General features: G+C 39.1%; 1 protein-coding gene across 10 annotated transcripts in view; it reads right to left on the bottom strand.

Annotated features, from left to right (window-relative positions):
- TTLL5 (tubulin tyrosine ligase like 5) overlaps window positions 1-25,580 on the bottom strand; it is a 137,456-nt gene that overhangs the window by 67,513 nt on the left and 44,363 nt on the right. For all 10 annotated transcript variants that reach the window (XM_051621465.1, XM_051621470.1, XM_051621469.1 and 7 more), the window contains 13 exons: window positions 23,133-23,246; window positions 22,660-22,751; window positions 22,003-22,065; window positions 21,123-21,161; window positions 20,026-20,171; window positions 18,734-19,025; window positions 14,718-14,838; window positions 13,238-13,384; window positions 10,889-10,989; window positions 7,986-8,119; window positions 7,056-7,169; window positions 6,247-6,654; window positions 5,200-5,390 (listed from right to left, as the gene is read on the bottom strand). In XM_051621465.1, coding sequence (XP_051477425.1) covers window positions 5,200-5,390; window positions 6,247-6,654; window positions 7,056-7,169; window positions 7,986-8,119; window positions 10,889-10,989; window positions 13,238-13,384; window positions 14,718-14,838; window positions 18,734-19,025; window positions 20,026-20,171; window positions 21,123-21,161; window positions 22,003-22,065; window positions 22,660-22,751; window positions 23,133-23,246 — 1,962 coding nt within the window. The remainder of the gene's footprint in view (window positions 1-5,199; window positions 5,391-6,246; window positions 6,655-7,055; window positions 7,170-7,985; window positions 8,120-10,888; window positions 10,990-13,237; window positions 13,385-14,717; window positions 14,839-18,733; window positions 19,026-20,025; window positions 20,172-21,122; window positions 21,162-22,002; window positions 22,066-22,659; window positions 22,752-23,132; window positions 23,247-25,580) is intronic.

Here is a 25,580-nt window from a genome sequence, read left to right as displayed (position 1 = left end):
TACCTGGAAATAAAATGTATCTCCTGTTATCTGCTATAGGGAAAAATAATGCAAAATTAGTGATTTAATATCTCTAATGCCCATATCCTCCAAAACTTGTTTCCACATACTAGATTTCCCACTGAATTAATAAATTATTCTACCAATAGCATATTTAAGGGAATATGATTTCCTGTGGCATTCCCAGATGTCTCCCTGGCCAATAACCACATCCTTCACAAATCTGCTGCCTATGATATCTTCAAGGTCTTTCCTCCCTATGTCCCTCTAACTTAGAAGCAAGAAGCAGCACATCTTGCAGCTAGTTCCAAAGTAGAAGCCTGTTCATTGCTTTTTAGTACCTGCATTCTGACTGGCTAGACAGCAGCCCAAGCAGAACAGTTATGTTGAACTCCACTTTATTTTAGCCCTCGACTGGAATCCTCTCACAGGCCTTGCATTTCTATGCACTTGACATTTTTCACTAATCAGGTTAAGAATGTACTATCTTCAAGACTAATTTATTCTGAACTTAGGGAATTTAGACAGGGGCTCTCTCTTTCTTGTCTTCTTATGATCTTTTGAGCTCAGATACCTCCTTAATTGTACTACTCAGCCATTAACTTATCAGGTCAATACTGGCTCCTCAAAGGCACACATTTTCCATAGAGACCTATGTGTTGCTTGCTCCCAAATGTATTAGGTAGTTAACTAGAGGAACACCTTGTTGTTTTTGGATACTGTGGAGTACTATAGTTAGATGGTGAGTACTGCAAAAAAATCTGGTAGTGTTTGAAAGATCTCTTATGGATACGGGTACAAACAGTAAATCTCTGTTTTTAAGTAAATAAAATGGTAACAAAATCCTCAGAAGTAAAAACTAACATTCACTGTTAACAGCTATAATTAACAATGTTCTCCATAGCAGCTCCACTGTATTTATTAGTTTGCAACACTGAATATTCATCTTTCATAACCTAACTTGAGATTGTCTTATTCCAGAGTGTCCTTAAGGCAACATTTTTCCTGCACATACCATTAAAGGCAGTTACAGAAGTTACCCATAGGAAAGAAGTTACTCAGCTGTTCCTCTAAGACAGTCTAACATTGCTCTTATTTCTCTCTATTCATCTGTCAACCCTGCAAATGGGCAGTAAGGCAGCATACAGTGATGCATGGGATTAAGTAATGATTCTTCTGGATCAGTATTTCTATTGTATATCACTGTAAAGGCACCCTTGTTTTCTCCATGTTACCAGCATGAAAATGCACTGATAAAATTTTATATGATATAATGAAAAACAATTTTCAAAAGCACAAATTAATGAAAGACAATGTTCTCACACACTTTGTGAGAAAGTCTGTGAGGACTGAAAACTGTGTACAAAAGGGAATGAAACCACACATCACTAGAGCTTTACCTTCCTATCATCACCACCTCCCACTTAATAAGAACTGTTCACTTAATGAGTATCTCTCTGAAGTTTCCATCTGGTGTTTCCGAAGTGAATGGAGAGGACTGACAAGACAGAAAGCTGATGTAATCACAAAAGTTTTGTTCTCTTAAGATGACAGAAACACTTAACATTTTCCCTTTGAACACTGTCACTTCAGCAGCCCATTGGCTTAATAAATTGAGCTGATTTAATACAGAGGGTAGAATACAAGAGTAAGAGAGAAAACGTAAAACGGGTGCTTTGGACATGGGTAGGAAACAATGAAAAACAGTAAAGATTGGAGAAGAACAGAGGCGGACTCCCAACCAGAATGGCAACATCATTCCAAGCACAGCTGTTGAGGCTACATTCCTGGGAACCCCGGAGACCCACGCTAGTACACAGATACCAGAAGCAATTCTCACAAGAATGGGAATGAAAAACAAGCTTCCCAGCTGCTCTTGAAAGGAGGTAATGTATTCAGAGCATGCCCCCTCCCCTCCCAAGACACAGCTGGGCACAACCCAAGGAACCAAGGCACAAAGGCATTCAAATCTCACATGGAAGTTCTTGCCCTTGGAAAAGAAACAGTCCACAGCATTAGCAGCATTTTCAAAAGTCTCTCTTTCACACACTCCCTCCAAATCAATAGTCTTAATCTTGTCATTAAACTTAATTAAATCCAAACATCAAGTACCTTTCATACCAGCCAGGTACTTTCCAACAACGTAGACTAAGTTTCTGGAGTGGCTTAAAAAAAATTGTGTCTTTATTATTTAGGTAAGGGATATTCTCTTCCAGGGGCCATCTTCATGCCAATTAATTTTAGAACGCTTTTACTTTAAAAAGATTAGTATATATCCAGTGGCTTATACAGAGGCCCAAAAAGGGGGAAAATCACAATTCAGAGTCTCCTGTCTAGAAATGCATAGGAAAGTAGTGCCCTGTTTAACTAAATCACTGACATACTAGCCCTATCTCTAACCTTCTCTCAGTTTTCAATCCCTTATTTCTCCTGTCCCAAAGCCACCAGGGTTTCATAACTCAGGGTCAGCAAACACACCCATCCCAAGCCTTTCCCCCTTTCAACCCATAACAATGGTCTTTGACTTTTCTCTCCAGCCTAGACTGTAATGCCTGCCTATTGATTCAAACCCCCTGCTTCAAATTCACATCTGTACCTAGTGGCTCAACTCTAGGTGTCCTGGTTCCGGGTCACTCAACAATGAGCCATCAGCCAAACCCTTGCTTGGCTTGTGCAGTTTTGCTTGTACAAGCACTTGCTGCCATACTACTATGCTTTATTGCATGCTGGTACCTCTTTTCAGCCTTGATTGTCATGGCAGCCTTGTCTTCCCACAGAAATAAACCCCTTTGTCCTTGTTGCAGGAAAGGTTTTAAAAGCCAGGCTGGATCAAAAAATAAAATGAGAATGACTCTTAGATGACAGAAGAGTAGAACGTGTCCATGAAAAAAAAAAACCAATCAAGAAGCACAAGTAGTAGCCATATGCTTTAGCTGTGTTCCTTTGGGACTTGCAGTTGCATCTGAACCTTTCAAAATATCATTGCTTCAGGTACAATTAAAATAATAATCTTAGCTTAGAAATTAGTATGTGCCAAAAATTCAATACTAAAAAAAAAATCAGATTGCCTTAAAAGAAAAACTGTCCTCAACTAAACCATCCAAATTATCATACTAAGCAAGCTTCAGATTTCATCTCTCCAAAGGGATTATTGCAGAAACACAGCCTAGAGAATCACAGTAAAAAGCAGAAGTCTAGAACTGAATGGAAACAGGCTCAGGAAGGAAACTGTCAGACAGAGCTCCAGCTCTAAACTTTTCTTTGACTTGTGAATCCCTTTCTACATGGATCTTTTTCATGATCACAGAAGACCACTAATATACAATCTAACCCATGTTTCTCTATTTCATAGAATCATAGAACGGTTTGGACTGGATGGGACTTCAAGGATCATCTAGTTCCCAGCCCCCCTGCATGGGCAGGGACACCTCACACTAGACCAAGTTGCTCAGAGCCCCATCCAACCTGGCCTTGAATACTTCCAGGAATGGGGCCTCCACCACCTCCCTGGGCAACCTGTTCTAGTGTCTCACCACCCTCACAGGGAAGAATTTCCTCTTAATGTCTAGCCTAAATCTCCCTTCTTCCAGTTTTGATCCACTACCTCTTGTCCTCTCACTACAAGCCCTTGAAAAAAGTCCCACCACAGCTTTCCTGTAGGTCCCATTCAGTTACTGGAAGGTCGCTATGAAGACTGGAGAAGGCCAGAGCCTTTTCTTCTCCAAGCTGAACAATCCCCACTCTCTCAGCCTGTCTTCGTAGGAGAGGTGCTCCAGCCCTCAGACCACTAGATCATTTCACTAAAGAAGCAAAGCCAGTACAAACATTGTATGGCCAAATACAAAATATACCAAGGTGACTCAGAAAATCTACATTGTCTGATAGGAGCTGAGGTATTTATTGTTTGCTTGTCACAAAAAAGCGAATTGGCATCTTCATTCTCCTATACATTTCCCACCTCTTCTGTAGGAAAGTATATTGGGAGAACCTAGAAATAAAAAAGCAATGCAGATACACTTACCATGACCAACTCATTTCCAGAGCTACCATGGCACTTCATAGCCACTTTTAGACCTGAGTAAACCTACATTGATTGACTGGTGACTAAAGAGGTTTCATCTTCCATCATCTACAATTACCAGAGTACAGACTTTTGTCACCCAACACAGCTGAGCTCAGGAAGTTACACAGCCCTTCCCATGCAGATCTTAGTAAATTCCTCTCTGGATTCCCCCTTCTATACTTCCTAACTTAACTAGCAATAACTAGCTATGGTAGGAACACAGAAGTTTAAAAACCATTTAACAGCTACATAGATGGCAGGAAGAGTACAAGTTGGGTTCTCCAGACAGACCTAAGAAATCCCAGCAGTTGCAGCTGAGTGAGAAATGAGTGGTTTTAAGGAGAAAGTCTATTAATTTATTTTTAAAATTCTTTTCTGAAAAGATTGAAATTAAACATATGCATTTCAATTTTCTCCCCAAATGCTTGTTTAGATAATAACTTTTATCCAAGGAGGTAGTTTTCATTATATATATATACATATAAAGTGCCTATGCTGGAGAACCTCCAGTTGGCAGCTTAATTAACTGAAAAGTGTCCAACTTGAACACCTTTGATGAATACTACTATAGCATATTATAAAGAAAAAGAATGACTATGTGTGTAGCCATTTAGGACACAAAAACTCAAAAAGAAATATGAAGCTACCAGAAGCCAATGTAAATTTGATCTATACCATCATGTTTAACAAAAGGATTATCACATCCCATGCTAGCAAGTACTCGATTATGTATTATGGAATATAGAATTCACATCAGAACTCATTCTGCAGACTTCCATTCCCAGCACTGGGATGACACACTGGAGGAATGAGGAAGCAAATGACATGGAAGCACGAATCTGAGAAGATTTGGTTTTATTATTTAATAAAACCAAGCATGGATTTATTTTTTGTAACATTTTCTAATCTTCTGCCCAGTCTCACTTCCTTCTATAAAAGGATTTCAGCAATGTTCTCGTCATCTCACAGAAAATTAAAATTCCAGTCATTGTAAACACTTCAAAAAACAATATGACAAATTAATTTGCATGAGATTTACTCCTTCAAGCATGTCTCAGCCCATCCCAGGGCTGACACAGAAGCCTGTGACAGGCTCTTCTGTTGCCACAAGGACTCAAGCTTTACTGCTTACATACCTGCTGCGTAAAGAGACTGATGTGGCTTGGTGGGGAATACTGACAGGCTGCTTGCTTTTCTGCCAGCTGCTCCAGTTCTGCTGCTACCGTACCGGGGCTATAATGTTTGCCCTGGGAAGAAGTATCTTCTACATCTTTGTGCATCCGGGCCGATCCCATACGCTGCCCACTTGGACTGTGATGGCACAAACCTACCAAACAAACATTTAGGTATGTTTAGTAAGTAGTATGTCAGACTCTCTCAGCTGGCTGATCACAGAGATACAAAAGAAGGTGTGATGCTTCTGCAGATTCTAGAGAGAATACAGCCTTCTATGCTATATGGGTATTATCTGTATGAGCTTTTATCAATTCCAAACCTGCAATTTCTGTATTTATCATAATGTATCTAATGGCACCCAACTGCAGAGAATATTGGCTGGTGTTACTTAAGTTAAATCTATAATGTTTTTCTTTAAAGACATATTGATCCCTTTAAATAAACTACTCAGTTGGGAAGTCTGGTTTATTTTAATGCTAGAAAGGTTGCCAATATATATACCTTTTTGCTCTCTACAATTACCCTTAAGAGAGGAGGTTGCAGTGAGATGGGTGTTAAAATCCCAAGTAACAAGTGACAGGACAAGATGAAAGAGCATCAAGCTCAGGGAGGTTCAGATTGGATATTAGGAACAATTTCTTTACCGAAAGGGTTGTCAAGCATTGGAACAGGCTGCCCAGGGAAGCAGTTGAATCATCACCCCTGGAGGTAATTAAAAATTGTATAGATGTGGTGCTTATGGACATCATTTAGTGGTGGATTTGTTGGACTCTATAGTCTCAAGGGTCTTTTCCAACCTAAACAGTTTTAAGATTCATCCTTCATCTGCTCAATAAAAGAGCATCTTTGGCAAACAAGGGCTGCTTCCTGCACTCTTCCTTTCCATGAGATATTTAGTACCATTCAGCAAGTTTCTTAATTCTGGAAATGTAAAACTTCTACCTACTCCAGAACAGAGATTACACAATCTCTATACTGAACTGCTCTATGCAGCCCAGAACACTCACCTACTTTTGCAGATGATGATCGGGACAATCTTTGGCTGTAGATCTGAGCAGCTCTCTGAAAAGATGAGAATGGGCCAATGGTGTAGCTACCAGAATTACAACGATGTGACACTGCAAGACTAGATGCCTCACTGGTTTCTGGGTTTGTAAGGACAGAAGAGCTGTCAGGAGCTGTGCTCTGCGAGGAGGGTACTGGGGATGGGGACTGAATCAGCCTGGGACCAACTAGAGGAGGTGGCAATGAATGGTGACCAGGCACCGATGAATTTTCAGAGGCTGCAGGCTGAGATGGTATCCAGGAACTGGTACTTCTCTGGGATGTGGCACCAGAAACACAGGAAGCAGCACTAGGAGGGTGACACCGAGGTAACTTCACTTCAGTATTTAAGGAGGCAGGTTCTTCTGGAACTACACAAAGATAATGAGCACACTACATGAGAAAAGCTGCTTTTCAGGTCCTTTGGATAATATCAAAACAACAAAGATGTCTCTGCTCAGACACACTGAAGCCAAAATTACTCCATCTACTAGCAAAGGCAAGAAGAGGCTCTACATAATGAACACCCCCTTTCAAAGCTTGCCTTACCTAGGTCTTCCCTCACAGAAGGGTAGCTAACTCTTTCATACTTCTCACTGTACAGTATCTTCTCTTGGGTTTCAAAGAAAAACCTGCAGCATCTTCCCCAAAATTGGGTATTTGAATCCCTCAGTTTGAACCGAAAGGTTCCAAACTTTGTTTAAAACAGTATTAAAACCAGCATATGTATTCATTATTTTTCCATTACGATGATTTAAACCAGTTCACTTACAGGTTGATTTAGCTTCTTTCGATTTATAGCCTTTTAATTCTCCTTCTGCAAGCAGATCTGCAGCTGAACTTTTGGGCTGACCACCTTTTGGTTTTTTCACCACCTCAGGGTGCTCTATAACAAAAATCAAGGAGTCAGGAAGTAGAACTACGCAAACTGTTGTATCATTGGAACATAACTTCAGAATTTAAACCTTGTTACAATGGACTTTCTTTGCTAATATTTACTGTAGACCATGCACCTGTATTGATCCCAGATGTGCTGTCATGTACAGTACCATGGACTACTGGATATGTATGGCTGGCACTGCACTTCCTTCCACTGAATGCCTAATTCGGTTCAATGTCCTCCAATAGATATGCTCTCTGTAGGCAGCACAATTTAACAGGTCTTGATTTCTCTCATCCCTTACTTTGATTTTGGCATTCTCTGCTCATTTCAAATCTCAGTGCCTCCAGTTCACAAATTCTCCTTTCAGTCATGAGCCACCATATCTAGTTCCTTATAAATGCTAGTCCAGGTTCATCCCATTTCACTTCAGACAAAGAAGGTAGGAGTGCAGTTACTCTTGACATACAGAGTCAGAATAAAATAAAAAATAAAATAAAAAATAAAATAAAAAATAAAATAAAAAATAAAATAAAAAATAAAATAAAAAATAAAATAAAAAATAAAATAAAAAATAAAATAAAAAATAAAATAAAAAATAAAATAAAAAATAAGATAAAAATAAAAAATAAAAAATAAAATAAAAATAAAAAAATAAATAAATAAAAAAATGAAATAAAAAATAAAATAAAAATTTTATATATATATATATGCATGCAACTTCAATAAACCTGAATAACATTCTGGAGGGGTTCTCTTTCCATAGACTTAAACTCTTATTTGTCTGGGCAACATCATCTCAGAACTGCCTGCAACACTTACCTCCTTGAGGCTGTTTCTCTGACTGGGTACTGGCGTTGCTGGGTTTTGTGCCTGCAGAGTTTGTTCCTAGGAAGACACTTGCTGACTTGTTTTTGTGCGTGTAAAATGTCAGCACTTCCTCCAGGTCACTTTCACTACAATAAGGAGAGAAAAATGGATGTAGGTGAGGATTCTAAGCTTTTCTGCATTCAGGTTAACAAAGACAAGAAGTGATAGGAAGACTTGATATGAAAAAAAGGTAGGGCCAGACAAGCTAATGATTTGCTCAGTTCTGCAGGGCAAGAGCAGTAAGAAAGCAACATGCCTTGGTTAAACCTGAGATTTCCACAGAAATGCCTTTTTCTTATGCAGTAGAAAATTCAAGGCATTTAGGAGTCTTCCCAGGAGAAACAAAGAGCAAATGAAAACTCCAAACACATTTTTGGGGAGATCAACTCAACAGGAGAGACTCAGTTCACAGCTAAATTTGTGAATCTTCCCCAGGTCCTCTCTAGAATAAGCAGCTATTTTGTTCATGAGAGAACGCAGCTCAGCCTCTGTTTTATAGTCATAATTAGTAGTTTCAATTCAGCAGTTGCAGGACAAGATGAAAGAGAAAGGAAAAGCTTGTTAATTAGCCAAAACTGCACAACAAACAAACAGAACAGTCAATATTTTTGTGAATCTCTCAAAACTTACATATGTTTCTCATTTTCTTTACAAGAAGAGAGTTTAACTCCCCCGCTGTCCTAAAGGTCTATTGGTCCCAAACCAAAATCAGTTACTTGGCTGTTCATATTAGCTTGTGCAAGCTGTAATTCTAATTGTTTTGATATCTAACATGCTTTTCTTTTGCTTTATAGTGTTGCCATCAGCATTAGTGAGCAGGTATATGGCAGAGCAAACACCAAAAGCAAGGAGTATAGTGCCAATAACACTACAAGAAAACATAACACAGGAATATAAATTTGTATAGCAGCAGTTATAATCCTTTGAAATGTCCTCTGCATATCCCCCTCGTACTAGTCTTAGCTAGCCTAAGCTTTGGTAAAAGCAATGTCTAAAGCTGATCCCACTTGAGTTTGGACCTTCAGGGCTTGCTGCAAAGTTCACCTTTTATCCATGTGATATCAAAGTTAGAGAGTAAATGAGACACCACCAATTATTAAATGACATTCATTACCCACTTTCTCCTGTGTTGCATTCTCTGTACTGCAGAACAAAACACCCAAAGCAGAAATCTGTCCCCCTTTGCTTAGCTCCAAATGACTGGCACACCGAGTTAAGCTTCAAGCACAGCACAAAGTAGTGTCAGATGCTTGAGTTTTCAAATATACCTGATACTTCATAAGGAGCAGAAAGAGCATTACTAGAAAATGTCTGATGGTTGGCAAACCGGCTTTTGCTGTTATCACTCAGGCAGATGATTCAGCAAAAATCTCCAGCCCCAGCCTAGATTGAGTATCAGGCCATGATGGCATGGTAGCCAGTACTATGGAAACAGAAGAGTATGCAGCTCTGCCCCAAACAGCCATCTCTTGGCATTCCTAGCAAAAAGCAAAATGACGTGCCGTAGGAGGCAGAAGCCATTTTAGTGGCCAGATACGTCAGAGAACGAAGAGCATGCCAGGGGCCCATGTAACCTGCATGTCTAGTGTCAGCAGTAGATGATATGGAATAGCATAGTCAGGTCTTATCATCCTTTACAGAACCCTGTCTGAAAAGCAGCAATATTTTTCTTGGAGCCTGTAAATCTGTTCCACTAATTACTCCATCAATTATATTAACAAAATGTAAAATAATTTGTTTTCAAAAGAATGTAGCCCAAAAAGAGATTGTGAAGGCTCCTGAACTTCATTGAGAAGCCTCCGCTATCACCCACTTCTAATCAGTCACTAAAAATGCTGTCCAGAGGAAAAAAGACAGTTTTGTAACTGATAATCAAAAAGAAGCAGCAGCTATCAGCCTTCCCAGAGAAGACAGAAGGGCATTAAAAAGGCAGGTGAATCTTACATGTCCAGGTACTGACAGCAGTCCTTGCCCATAGAGGCATGTCATGTATAGGTCAAATAAAGGACTCAAAATAAATCTATTTTTGTGCTCAGGAATCAGAGACTATCCTTTAAGGATATAATTCCAGTTCACTGAATAATTTTAGATCCCCCTCCATAGTCAGATAGCAATAATACCATTGTTTTTAGTATCATGCCACAGGCCATAAGGAGTATTTACCTATTTTCAAAATGTATTTCCTACCAGACTCTTCTAAGTTTAAAGCAGATAAAGTTCAGAGCATGCAGTTAGAAAATGCTGCTTTTTCGTTGTGCAAATAACTATTTGCACTGAACTGCCTTAGCAAGCCAAATAAGAGGCTGGGATGAAGAGAGAGAGTCTAACTCCTTTCCTTCCTCACCTCAGAAAGTCCATGGCTAGGGAGTTCCTGAAGAGAGGCAGGAACCATGAGATTTGTTTCTGAGAGCAGACACTTTACAGCCAAAGTCACAACAGCTGTTCAACCACAACAGCTCAAGGCCATCTGAGGAGCAGCTCTAGTTTAATTCTACTTCCAAAGTACTGTCACAATTGCTCCAGCATTACAGGAAAGGAGACCATTAGCTCACCAGCAAGAATTTGAGATTTACACAGATCAAGGCAAACCACTGCTGTCCTTTGGGAACCTACTTAATGGTCAAAACATCTATCATACATCCTTCCCTGCACCAGATCCTGAAGCTACAAGTGTTTGGTTGCTGGAGAGGAGAAAAGAAAAAAGACAAGTTTTCTGACCCCCAGCAAGAGCAGGAGCAGGTGCTATAGTCACTAAAGGTATCTGAAGGCCTTTAGACCAATCAGGTCTTTAGTACAACCCCTTCACCTCCAGGGCCAGAAGATCCTCTATCGAAGTGAATAAAATCTGCTCCTACCTTGCTCTGGTAATAAAGTTCTGAAAACCTTCAGGATTCACTCCCTTCTCCTCCTCTTCCTGTTTGTTTTTTGATTGCTTCTGAACCATCTGCTCTGTTTCCTGTCAATAAGCAGTATCAGTAAGTGTTTCTATATAGTTACTTTATGATCCATGGCATAGCTACAGCACAGTGAAGACAAAAAACAATTCCATGGGATCTAGGAAAAAAGAACATCAACTCCAAAGAGCTGAATTCTAAGTATTTCACTATGTGCAACAGAATGGATAAATATAGAGTCTGAAAGACAGTATGCTAAGCAAACCCTAAACTCCTCATTCCTCTGCCTGATGTAACTTATTAGAATTGATTTGTTGAGAAGAGATCAAGTCTTCACAAATACATGCTTCAAATATACTCTTTGCTGGGACAAAGAAGTATGGAAGGAAAAATAAATAATTATTTACAGATATTATATCCCCTTTCTACTTTTGCTGTTTCTGTCACAAATACATAGTTCCTCAAAACAGTGTTTATTTGAGCATCTGTCGCAAAAAAAAGAGATTTAGGAAGAAAAAGAGGACAAAAAAACAAAATTATATTAAAGAAACTCAGTCAAGGAGCTCTGTTGAGATCATCCACATTTCCTACTGTAAACTAGGAGTTCTCTTGACTTAATTTTTCTTGGCATGCAGTAAATTGCCAAGGGCTTATCTACATACCAAAAACACACTACTTTAGCAAAAGCAAAGAAAGTGTAACAGTACAGCCTGTGGCAAATATGCATTTATACACCAAAATATATTGGAATAAAAAATAGTTAGCCTTTATATATGAGAACGGGAGCAAGCTCTCAGATACAAATGATCTATTTTACACTAGTAGAACTCACTGACACTAGAGCTTGTATTGACAAAACATTTTTGTTAACTAAAAAAACCCAAACCTACAGGCCTGTCTGAAACACCAATACCAATCTACAAGCTTTATCTGACCAGACTTGACCTCCACTTCATTGTGTTCTACCAGTACTCTAAACATTCACAGGATGAGTAGGTTAGATAGATCTTTTGAAAGATAATTCAAGAGCAGGAAGAAAATGCCATCCCGGGATGTGTCTCCACCCTTCACTACTTAAGTGAAAATCTGGACAATATGAGATCTGTTTTACTTTGTTTGCTGGAGGTAGTGTTTTTTGCTTCTGTGTCATTACAGAAAATACATAATGGCTAGTAGGAGTCCCCTACTAAATCTGAAGTTACAAGTCAGTGAAAGAAGTCTATATGTTGGAATCAGACATCAAAAAAACCTCACAGCCTAAGAGTCTCTCAAGGGCTTAAACATGTACATCCTAAAACCTCAAGTGATCTGTTCTCACTTGTTTTAACTGAGAAAATATGTTTATGCACTGATTTATTACCAGTTACACAGCCTTACTTTGTGTATTTACTCAAGAGTTAGCAGAAAACCCTAATGTTTGAATATAATTTGAGTGGAAATTATATCCAAAGCAGCTGCGTTCTTCACTAACCACAGAGCCCCCCGAGTGTTTTGTGGCTACTCCTAACACAGTAATTGAGTGAGCATTGGGCATACAAGGCACTCCCTGGAACAGACTGGTTTCAATACCAACCTTGCTTTGACAGATCAAGTTACCAGATGTCAGCTCTGAGAAGGTAATGTAAGTGAACATCCTCTTCTAACAAGTAGGAGCTTGGAGGCCAGTGTGCACAGCAGCCTCTGAAAGCAAAATTTAAACTACCCTTGTTCTAACATTAAAGAAATGCTGGGGGACAAAGAAAAGAGGAAGCTGTTCTTGCAAAGCAAGGATTAGCATGAAACCAGTATGCTAAGTACAGCATCTTTGACATCTAAAGAGGTTAAAATTATTTAAACTAGGACCTACTTTATCACTGAGCATGCAGACTCCCATACTACAGATAGGTAGCAGTCCCTCAGTATACCAAACAAATGGTAAAATACCTATTTTGTACTCTTCAGTATATAAAAAAATTCTCTCTAAAAAAGCATTATAAAAACAGAGAGAAATGGGAAGAGGCCTTACAAAGCACTAAAATCGAAGACAAGCCAAAGTAAAAGCAAACTGCCAGTCAAATTCCACTTCATTTCAACACTTCTTTTAACTTTTATGCACATGATTACCAGACTTATTTTATCATGTAGTAATAGTGTTGTCTATCTGACAATTCGAACAGGCAAACTACCCATACTCGATGTGTAACTACAAACAGACCATGTAAATTACAGAACAGAGACTCTAAAACAGCCTGCTGTCTTGACTATGATACCTCAGAAAATACCAGAAACCAAAAGAGCTACCAAAAGAAGAATCAAGAAAGAATTAATCACCTTGTTATAACAGATTATGAACTCGCCCAACTGCTGAGCTAGGATACGACGACGGTCTTTTAGTCCTAAGTGACGTCTGGGGAGCAGCATCCTCAAGGACTGATGAAGATTGCTGGCAGCTCGCCTCAGAAAGCGTACAACAAGCTCCTGCAAGCAAGAGAGATAGAGTTAACAATGGACCAGCTGCAAGATGTGGGGAGAAGAGAACAGAGGTACTACAGCAGCTAGTGGCCAGTGGGAACTAAACACACTGTCCAGAGGAAATCAGATGACAACTGGCAGGCAAAAGCATTCTGCAATGTGGATTTTTAATATAACCTACAAATCAAAAGTGGGGGTGTGCCTTGCCTAAGGTTTGTCAGCATTGGGAACACTTGAGGAGCATTTTTCTGAAAAGCATGGCAGATGAAGAAAAAAACAAAAAAGCAGCAACAATGCAGAATAACCTGTAATGTCCAATATCTTAGGAGAACACTTCCAAATAACAATCTGCAATGTTTTAAAGAAAGCCTGAAGCGTACTGACATAAAATCCTCTCAGCGCTACGACAGGGAAGGGGACTTTGGTCAGATATCTCCACCACAGTGATACAGCCCCACTTCATCACTTTTCATTTATATATGCTATTGCCACAGCCCCTCCACAGCAACAGACGACTACATCTACAGCCATGTAACTCCAATCCTGTGTGCTTGACCTCTGGTTGGGGAAATGTACGGCAAAGCAGATCCTAAGGCAAGATGCATCCTGTGGGTGTTCTGAACCCTTTCTGTCTCCCCTCTGGATTTGCTTTTGGTTATGAGCGCATTTAATGCATAAATGAGCAGCCTCACAGCCAAACGATTGGATTTCGCAGCTCGCCTCTCACTGCCATTACTCCAGGCTGGTTTGAGCTGTTATTTTAAACATTATTTTTCACAGTAGAGCAGACAAAGTGACTCTCAAAAAGCCAGTTTTAATTTCCACTTGGAAAGAGCAGGGGTAACATTTTCCACTGAGTCAACTGATTATTCTTGACATAGAATTTTATCTCTGAACTGCACTGGCTGTTTCCCTGCAGTATGCATTCTGGAAGAATACATCTGGATTTGCAGAAAACTCAAGAGCCTACGGAACAAAGATCTTTTAGGAAGGTTTATGAGGCAATCTGGGGTTGCTGGACTCTTTAAAATGTATATACATGAAATACAGGACCTTAAAATACTGCCTAGAAAAATTTGTCATATTGTTAAAAAAAAAGCAAACAGCAATAACTGTGCTAGAAAGTAACTTTTTTCTCCTCAGTGGACTTTACTTTTTTTTTTAACTCTATCTAGAATGCAAGCAAGATTTCTAAGGGCAGATGCTTGCAAAAATTAAAACAGTACATACGAGAGAATGCTTAACTGGGTACTTGTTGTATTTGAGCAGATGTCTACTCGAAACTCTTGATGCAAATTTCAGCTTGGCTTCTTGATCTGGCCAACACAAAGCTCCTTACCATTTGCTCATCCTCTTTGGCAGCCCAGGCAGGATTCTGGATCTGTTCACCAGCCTCCTTCGACAGTCTCAACTGAACATGCTGTAGATAGGCAGAGAAAGCCCTGCGAGCTTGCACTTTGCTGTGGACCAGGAGAATCAGTCAGCTATCTTCAGAGTAGTAATGGGAAGAGTTACAGCAGTGAGGCGCAGCTTATGGACCAAAGTATGGTCAACAAGGACCTTCTAGGCGCACAAATGTTGAAGATTAAAGGAAGGAGGACACCATCACCCCAACAGTATTTTCAAGAATGCCTTCACGTGACCAACACAGGGTACGTATTGCAGGAGATACAAAAGACAGCAGGCACTCTCTAAGATTGTCTCTAAAATTGGAATGCTCTCCTTTTCACAGCCTTAGTTACTCTATTCCAAAAGACAATAACATGAACATCAGCAAAACTGTGTATTTTTAAACCAAATTCAAGGCTCTCTTGGGCCTCTCTTTTCACAAGCATTTTGAACACCACAACAACAGACCATAAAATAAATAAAAGGGCTTGGTATTGGTGCCAGAGTTGTAACAAAGGCCCTGCAATTCCCATTGGAAATGAAAGAATTAAATCTGTGAAAGTGAGCTCTTCCCCTGCTGGCCCAAGGATGCAAGCCAAGTTTCATTGAGCAAGGCACCAGTGAAGAATGAAAGAACATCAGCAAAATCTGCTGTGCAGCTGGCTGAACACGTTGAGAAGCTGCGAGCATGAACTGAGGACTAGGGTAGGAGTGGGAGGAACACATTGCTTTTCATCCCCTCACAATGGTAGTCACTTTAGCATATGCATCTATTGTGAGAGAAATTACTGAAAGCTTTGCCTAATTCTGTCCATTGTCATCTTGGCCTAAACCTTCTTCTCCAACATTCTGCTCTCCCAGTCTCCACTCTTCCTCATAGTTTTCCCTATAGTCACTACAAGCTGTCCCTTGAATTGCCAAGCATGATGTCTCCTTTTCATAAGGATGTAGAAGCAGATGGGCTTTAGTGTCAGCAACAGATTCCCGCTCTATCACAAACAATGCCCTAACCTATAAAATTATCAAGTTTAATCTTAAAACAAACTATAGAGTTTTCAACCCATTACTTTCCCGGAATATTCCAGAAATTACTGTACTGATAACTAGGAGTCTTCTTTTACTAACCAGTCTAGCTTCATATACGAGCAGTTTATATTTGCTTTTTCTTTCTCCAACATTGTCCTATATCTTAAATAATTTAATTTCCTGATGGGTCTCCTACCTTAAATGTATGTATTCAGAACAATTACATCCTTTCATAGTTTTAATTTTATTATTAGTGTGAACTATCCACATCTTTCAGTGTCATCTAACAAAGTACCCACCCTGGTGACATGATGAGACTAGCAGCTCACTTCCACCTGTTCCAGTCACAATTTACCTATCGTGAACATGGGTGATAGCAACTGAATACAATATTTCACATCAACTCTCAGAAGTACCTGAAGTGGTAAAACCTAGACCACATTTGGTATTTTCAGGCATGCCTGAGCTAGAATTTTGCAAACCTCTTGTGATCAACAAGCATGCAAGATAATTTTCCTTCTAATTAATTTCCAGTTGATGAACACCCAGCTGATAGAATTTCTGCTACAAATTATTAGCTCTTAGAAGCACACCCTTGCACTTTGCACTATTGAATTTCATCCTACTTATATTATTGCTATCCTCAAGGTCATCCAGTTATTCCCATATTTATTCCACCACTCTTCTCTCATGGTATTAACTCCTAAATCTTTTCCACCAGCAAATTTCATTAGGACATTTCTACATTTTGTGTCATTCTTGAATTGACTATTAAAACTAATCTCAGACTCATTCACGAGAAACCTCACCATTTTTCTCTACTTGTTCTCTGCTTCTTAAGAATATTCTCACTTACTTTTACAGTAACTTATGACTCTATGTACATAGAGTCCCTGAAATATCATTAAAAACTCAGTCCAGAAAAAACAGTCTTCCTGTATTATATGTCTGTACATTTCATAAACACTTAGTGTTAAATATAAATCATACATCATAGTAGCACTTAGAGCTCAATGCATCAATTTAGATAAGAAGTTTAAATAAAATGCATTAAAAGTATCCATGCATCTGCTTAATCATTAGCTTTTGATGCTTCTGTAAGCCCATGCTAGACCCAAAGAGGGCCTAAGCAAATGATGAGTCCCAAACTAACATCCTCTGTGGATAGCTCTACCAGTACTGCAGTAACGAAAACACAATAAAAATACCTGGTTACAGGTCCTGTCTTTCAGTGAACTTCAGAATGCATGGCAGGCCTTCTAACACCTCCAAGCTTTGTATGCTGCTAAGAATTAGCACATCAGGCCACCATACAAAAGAAGAGGATCTCCCCTGAGGCATGTCTAGGGTTGCCAGATTTGTGCCAGTAGGAATTAAGGATCCCCCCTTTACCAATAGCAGCACATTCATACAATGCTTTGACTGCATCCAATACTTCTGTGATTACAAATGGGAAACTGAAGAAGGTTCTTGTATAACACTGCCTCTCCTTGGGTGTGGGGAATATTGAAACCTGAGGCCTTAAATACAGGAGCAAGTAACTCCCTTTTCTTTTTACTTCCCTGGGAATAGCACAGTTTGGGGCAACATATTTCATTTGACTGTCACGTCTCCAGCAGTTAACACTCAATGTGTGGACAGCAGAGAAATTGCCTCATCAGGCCAACTAAAGGAGAGAGAGAAGTCCTACCACTTACATAAACTGACTGGAACAGTTCTGGTTTCTTTTGGATGAACATTTCATTACTTCAGCTCTTCTGCCTGTTCATCCCACAAGCAAAGCTTTCATCAGTGATAGATCAGATGGGGCCAAGCCCAGCACAATCCTGGAACATGATGTCATCACAGGCCTTACACACTTCTGTGGGGAATCCCAACAGTATTGGGTGCTGAGCAAGATTCTGTCAGGAACCCCAGACAGAGCTTACATTCTTGGCAGGAGGCAGTTCTATAAATAGGTAGATTACAGCATTGCTCTGTTGATCCTTAGAACAGGTTTCAGAATCTTCCTTGTCGTGACAGTGAATGTCCTTGCCACAAGAAGGCATCACAACAACCCCCAAATGTATTTGATGGTTCATAAATCCTCTCAGAAACTAAACTAAGAACACAAAGAGCAACAATACTCTTCTCTACCTCTGGACATTTTTCACAGAAAACATAATGCTGTTTCTCATCTAGAAGAAGTAAAATCCTCCTACACCGATATATATGATCGCACTTTCTTTCTGCCTTTTCTGTTCATCTGCAAACAGACAATTTAAGAGAAGGATCATGCTTCTAAATGTCTAGTAGGACCATGGTTGATGTTACACTATACAATCTCCTCCAGCTCCTCTCTTTGTTTAAAGCAGCAGAGTCATGCATCAGAACATACTCTATTCCATGCTGTCCTACTGAAAAACAGGCGATGAGATGTGTCAGTAACTCATCACTCTCAAATGACCTCATATCTTGCTCTCAGGAGGTGACGACCTTGAGCAGAGATTATTATTAGAGGGAAAAATTCTACCACCAAAAATATAAGCAGAAAAATGAGAAAACTAATTTTATGAAGAGGCAGCACTGAGGTATTCCTACCCAATCTTTCTTAGATAGTTTAAGATATGTTTATACTCACTTCTTTGGAAAGGTAAAGAATGAAAAGACAAATTTTAGAACACAATAGCATAATCAAATTGAAGAATAGCAATAGAAACTATGCCTTATGCTTTTTATTGATCCAACAGGTCAGGCATTTAGGTAAGCTGTCAGTCCTTGCAACTATCTCCCTTCTGTGCCAACTAGTTATTAATGCAGTCTATAGTTAGACAGAAATCCAGGCCCCTTTTTCTAGGATCCCTTCCTCACATTCATAATGTGACACTAAGTGTACATCCTCCATACTTTAGCCAATATTAGCAGCTAGTCAAAACTCAAGTTAATACGCAAAAATCTCACCTTAGGTTTCCATGCTTTTGAAGAACCTGCAGCAAGTTAAACTGAGATTCTGAGTCTGGTTTTTGACTAATTGGTTCTCCTCCGTCTCCAGTTTCCTTGTCAAGTTCTTTTGGCAACTTCTCCTTACTAGTAGTTTTTACCAAGGTAGAGCCCTTTGGCTTGCTTTTCTCCTGGGTATCCAAAAGAGAGCCAATGGTTCTATCAAGCTCTTCATCCTCATCAGCATCCACCTCTTCTTCCTCCTCACCTTCTGTGTCTGACTTGAGGGACAGCTTTGTTGGTTCTGATGTCCCTGTAGTAGAGGAAAAATCACCTATGCTGGTTAAGAAAAAAAGAATTGGGGAAGACTGCCTTGCTGTTTATACCCTTTGGTTTACTTTTGTCTTCTAGAAAGACAGAACACCTCCACTTCAGAATAGTATCTTAAGTATCGTTGCCCTTTATTATTCTTCCTATCTTTTTGGTTGTGTATCAAACAGTTGAGAAGCCCTTTTTCCCAATATCAGAGAAAACAGACCAAGATTCTTGTCTTAACTTAATATAAGGAAAAAAATATAATCAAAGAAACAAAGGCATTTTCCTATATTTTATCCTGATTCTTACATAAATGCTGACATATATACTTAACATATAAACAAATTTTTTGTGGGTTTGTGTCAGAAAAAACAAAATTACTATATATAAACTCCCACAAGTTCACATACCTTAATACCACACCAAAAATAATTTTGTAACATACAATGTCTCCCATTGCAGTCAGTATCACATAGCTACTAGAAAGAGTTCAGATAATGGCTTCAGGAACTGCCACTTGAGAGGATCATTCACCTCTGTATCCTTTTAAGAGTTTCCCAAATCAGCCTAGTTAAAAAGGATGTGTCTCTTTCCAAAAGCTTAGAGTGATTACTGGGTATGAGAACCAGATTGGAAGGTCCCAAGTTTTCAACTTTCTCTGAAAAGCAGGAGGACTATAGAGGTGCACATACTGCTGAATTCTTGTACCCAAAATGCAACCACAAGCTCATCTTCAAGAAAATACTGATTACCTTCAGTAGCATACCTGAGGATGGAATGGTGGGAATTAAATTCTAGGCACTAAGGAGGAAGGAAACTCAGAAGAGGAATAAAGTGAAAACTATTAACACTTGAAATCAAAGCTATTAACTTCAGCCTGTGAGTCTTTTAAGGGACTACAAAGGCCAGAACAACCCCATTCCCACACATTTCAAATTAAAAAGTGCTTGCTAGCTTATTTTGACTAGCTTCTCATTTAAGATTCTAGCTGTGCATACCTGATGATCTTGTTCGTGTTGCTCTAGCCTTGCCATGACATCGCCGGCGCTTCCGCAGCTCCAGTGAAAGAAGCTTTCTCTCATAAAAGACAGCATGAGAGCCTATAGTTTCCAGCCTCATATCCAGCCTTTCTTTAAGACCTGCTCTGGGAAGCAAAATACAGAGACATCCTCAGTCTCCCTTTATACTTCTTTCCCTGGTGAGACAAGAGACTTAGTAGATTTAGTAGGTTTATTCAAGAAACAGTTTTCCTGACATAGGCAATAATATTTAAGTTCATTCTAACTTTGCTCTATTGAAAGCCTGAAAACATTTGAAGGGAGTCTTGCAAGTATGTTATAGAACATCATGTCTCAGAGCCCCAAAACACACTCATCTACTGTCAAGCTTTTATGACCGAGCAGCATCTGTCCATCATGCAACAGCTCAAGGCACAACAGGGAAAACTGAACTGCAAAAGAACAAAACAATGGTGGGGGGTAGGAAGAGAACACATGAACCTGAACTCTGTCTTCTGAACCTTTAATGTAGACAGCTTGTTCTTCACTCTTTGGTCAGAGATAAGAATTTTAATCTAAGTGAAAATTACAACCTTTCTACAAGCTCTGCCTAAATCAAGGGAGGAGCCCTGCCAGATTCCTTAAGGGAGACAAACATTACAACTTTCTACCAGTGTACAAAGATCTAGCAAAGTGCACTTTATGAGATAAACAGGAACATCCACAGAAAATTCCTGTAGCTTCATTTATATTTTTGATCTAGCAAAGTGAATATATGGGTATATGAAGTCTAAACCCCTTATGCATTATGGGATCTTTTTTAAGAGCTCAGGGATGAGGCTTATCAATACAGCAGGAATGCCAAAGTAGGAAGCCTAAGCAGAGCAATTTCAAGGTCAGGTCCAACAAAACTTAAACTCTCCATATGCTGGAATATTCTTTGCTCACTTTAGAAAATTATTTACTTTTCTAATATTAGTTTGATGGATCTCAGGTCCAAAAGGTGCTGACCCAAGACTTGGAAAATGAAGCTATGGAAAACACAATTTATAATAAGACCTACAAAGTACCAATTATTTAATTAAGAAGCCATTTACCGGGATCTGCCAGCACTGAAGTCTCTTTTCATCTTGCCCCTACATAGAGAATAAACAGAAAAAATTACCTCACATTCTGGATCAGACTGAATTAAAAAGCCTCTGAATTATTTCATATGGACAACGAAAAGGCCGTCTGGAGGGAGAAAACAAAAAAGGCTCCAAAAGAGGAAATCTGAGCAGCAGTTCCACAACTGATGCTTGCATCTGTCTGGCTTAAACTGGAGAAGGTATCATTTGGAGCTACCTTCTAGACCCCTCCCGAAAGTACACAGCAAAAGAAAATAAAATGCTGTACAGTGTCGATACCAGAAGAACTTCTGTAAGTATTGTCTCCTCAATAAGCAACCTTGTCCTTACTCTGTAGTTGCTTTATTGAGCATCTCAAATTTGGATAAGAGAAACATTGAGAAAGAAGGATTTACAACACTGTGAAATCATTGCATACAGTTCAGTTTGCGGCATGAACTGTCATTTCACAACCCAGGAAAATCATGGATTAAATCATGCTTGCAAAAGTCTTAAGAAAAGGATATTAAAGCTTTGGAGTAAATTTCAGTGCTTACTTTAGCACTTTTCAGCTCTCATGTGACTATATTTACAACAAAAGGTAAGCAAAGACCATCTACAATCCCTTCACAGAGAAACCTATGTGCTTGAAGATTTTTCATGTCTCTAGTCATCTTTTTACTCCAATGACTCCCATGCTTTTTATGTATCGTCCTTTTCACCCTTGGATCCAAAAGCACAACATGTAAAAATGTGAGAAACCTTCACAGTCACTGGCATGCTAGAGAAGAGACACACAGCTATTACCATCCCTGTAAATCACACATTTTTTGTGCCCTTTGCCTCCCTCTCAAAAAGAAGAGCTTTCTACCTGTCCTGAAACAGACGTGTAGCCAGCATGTAGTTCATTGATGTCTTGTGTTCTAAAAAGGATCTAGAAAAACAAAATGCAGGATGTATCAAGATAGAGCTCAACACAATGAAAGGCAACATAATACAGAAATAAATGATCTATTAAAGACAACCCAGAGATGGACTAAGACAACATGCTGTACCATAACATAAAAGAAGAAAGAAGGAGACGTATCACTTCTCTGTTGAAGTTACTGGTGAGGCAAGAGATACAGAGAAGCACTGCAAACTGGAAAAAAAATTAGAAAAGTGTAATATATATGACTCACAGGATGAGGCCTATATTATGTTTATGGCCTAATGACAGAGCACACACTGTGCAGATCTAGGATGTAAAACCAGATAGCATAAATGGATGATCTAAAGTGAATATATTTTTATTCTGACAGAAAGGTAACATTAGAAAAAATGTCTGAGAGCTTTCCACAAGGTGCAGTTAGGCAGAGCAGCAGCAGTTAAAACAAACATGAGATCAGAAAAAAGCCACTAAAATCCTACTAAAGCCTTCAATACATGTCTTTCTAATTGCTAAGCTGCTTGATCTACATATACCTAACACAGAACACCCCTCAATACTGAGCATGACTGAACCATCCTATTGGATTCTTAATCTTACCCATAAAGGTCCCATGTTAATGGGGTAGGGAATATCCGAATGAAGCCTCCTCTCCGTTCATACTCCTCTCTCACTCGACGAAGAACTTTTATCTTGGAATAAAAAAGGAAAATTAAAAAAAAAAAAGCCAGCAAAATAGATACAATGAAAAATGAAGCCTGGAAAAATCTCTGACTTTCAGAGGACAAGACTACTACTGCAGTACTGGGAGAAGGATGGGTACATATGATATCCTTATGCAATGTAGTCTTACATTTAAACTCTGAAGTAGCCTATCACTGGAGCACATATGTATGCCTCATATGACTGAGGGTGAAGGCAGTACCAGCAGTAAAACTCTGCAGTTCTGTTTCAAAAATCGTACTTCTTTGGTCATGTTTTTCATATACATGCACTTACTCTTTGCTGAGTAAATAACACCATATATTGCAGGAAAGCCAAGGTAAGTAAAAGATATTTAATAGCCTACTTACCTCCTCCATGGAGAGACCTAGCATAGAGCTGCCTTGCCTTCCTGTTGCTTTTTCCCTGCCTGAGGGCATTGGGTTTTTAATTTCAGCATCACTGGCAGACAGAGGACGGGTACGCTGTAGAGAGAGCGTGAATCCAGATTTTTCCCTTCTCCTATCTCAATTTCCTTTAAAAAAACTCAGTTATATTCAATTTCCAGGATCCCATTCCCAGTAGAATGTACACTCCAAAGTATTACAGCCAGAATTCGTAATTCCACACTCCAGCTGTTAAAGAGTCCACACCCCAGCAGGCACTAAGTGTAAGTATTCAAACTCCCAGTTTTTAGCACAGCAGGACTCACACTTTGGGCATCAGTGCCAGTATTTACACCCACGGCCCCTTCTGGAAAAACATGAACTATCCAAAAGCACCAAAGCCAGCATTTCATACAGGAAGATCCTCACCCAAGGGGCACTAGAGCCAGCAATCACACTCCAGGCTCTAAAAACACTTGAATTCACACCTCAGTTGTACCAGAACCATGATTTTCTATTCCAGTTGTGTTGCTACACTAGAAGAACAGAACTGTAATCTGCTGATGAGATAAAGTTTCAGGGGAAATGTGAAAAATTCCATTCACCACCTGTTATTCTTTTGTAACTATACTGCTAAATCTCAAGCTGCTACTTTTTGTATTTAACAGACAGATCTTGTGCATGTACACAGATGCATTGTGCAAATCTGCATATATATGTACATTTTAAAAATAAGAAATAATTTGCAGTCTCTTCAAGCTCATTCTTAACTTGATGGGCAGTCCTGATCCATTCTAACAAAGGACAGGAATTCAAAGTGTTCTCAAAATAAGCAGGATTATAAAATCTTGAAATCTCAGCAAGACTGAAATCTTTGAACATGTTCTCAAGTACATTTTAGCCCGTCTTAGGCCCAGTTCAGATAAACTTCCTTTCTAAAAACAGCATTAAAAGAGTCTAGCTAAGAAGGTCTCACGCCTTTAAAATTCAAATTTTCTTTTACTGACTGCACAGAGAGCCTTCTTAGTCTAGAAAGAAGAGAAACACGGCAGAAACTTAAGCTGCATAAACCCAGGGGAATATCCCATACTGCTCAGATACAAATAAAACTCATGGCAAGATCAGATTGTATCTTTATTTGAATTAACTTCTCGTTTTGTTAGACACTGCAAACAGCTGTCCAGAGTCTGCACAAGAGGCAACTGCAAAAGCGACAGACTTTGCAGTAGAATAGATGACACTGCAGTGACTGGTACAGAAAGATCCAAAGAGAAAACAGATGTAGCAGGTGCCAGATGAAATATTTTGTTACACCCGTTAAAAAACTGATTAAATCAAACAACTTCTCTGGATGAGAAGGTTACAGACATGAGCATGATTCTGTGATTTACAAAAGAAATAAAAATATCAGTTGTCAAATTTCATCTTCAAAAACATTTCCTGACACTACCGTAACAATCATCATACAAGAACTGCTGCTCAAAGAGAATATTACAGGAAATATTTTATCCTATCATACAATTTCCTTTACTAAGGAAAACTTCAATGAAATAATCTCCATTGTCTCGATACAATAGAAAGTATTTCACTGATTACAAACAGAAAATGTATGCCTATGTATTGGCAGCTCTGGCTCTTAAAACGAGCAAGGCTCTAGTTCCTGCTTTAGAACAAACCACACTACTGTCAAAATCCTGGAGAAAAACTCTAGCTTTACTGAACTTCCTGCACAGTTTTCAGTTGTTTCACTGCAGAATTGTCTCTGGCTGTCACACAGAAATATCTCCAACTTCACAAAGGTCTTGTTTCCTCTTTGACCCAGCTTATCTTTAAAAATATAGATAAATCCAACCACTTTGTTTTATCTCCAAATTTTGCAAGCATCCCTGGTTCCCACATCATGATTCTAATTATACTAAGCACTGACAGCAGTTGGCACAAAGATCCTTCCTATTCTCTGTGAAACCTCATTATTCAACTCTTTTCTCTTAGCCTCAGCTAAACTTACACAGAATGACATAAACGCCAGCACATAGGATGAATTAGGTTCTCAAGATGATTCCATCTGTCCTACTTTTCTTCCTGCTGGGAAACCTCAAAAAATATAAGAATCATTGTCATTACATTCATCCAGGAAGCCCAGCAGCAAATAATGCCTACCATGTCCCCACACAGCCAGGTGCTTAGAATTGCAAACTAACATTGATTCATCTATATGGCTTGCAAGGAAGGTGCCAAATATGACCTTTAAAAAGGTGGATCAGTCTGACTTACGCTAACGATAGTTTTAAATTTTTCCATTATCTTTAAGAAAACCTTATCTATCCATTTGACCTAGTTAACTCTCAAATTTTTGCAGTTTCCTTCAGACAACTGACTCACAGAGAATGATTACTTTTCTTATGGGGCCACCAAAATTTTTTCAATATAGAA

Source organism: Apus apus, chromosome 5, assembly GCF_020740795.1.
Source record: "Apus apus isolate bApuApu2 chromosome 5, bApuApu2.pri.cur, whole genome shotgun sequence".
NCBI lineage: Eukaryota > Metazoa > Chordata > Aves > Apodiformes > Apodidae > Apus > Apus apus.
The sequence above is the reverse complement of the archived record's forward strand: the minus strand, read 5'-3'. Positions and strand labels throughout refer to the sequence as shown.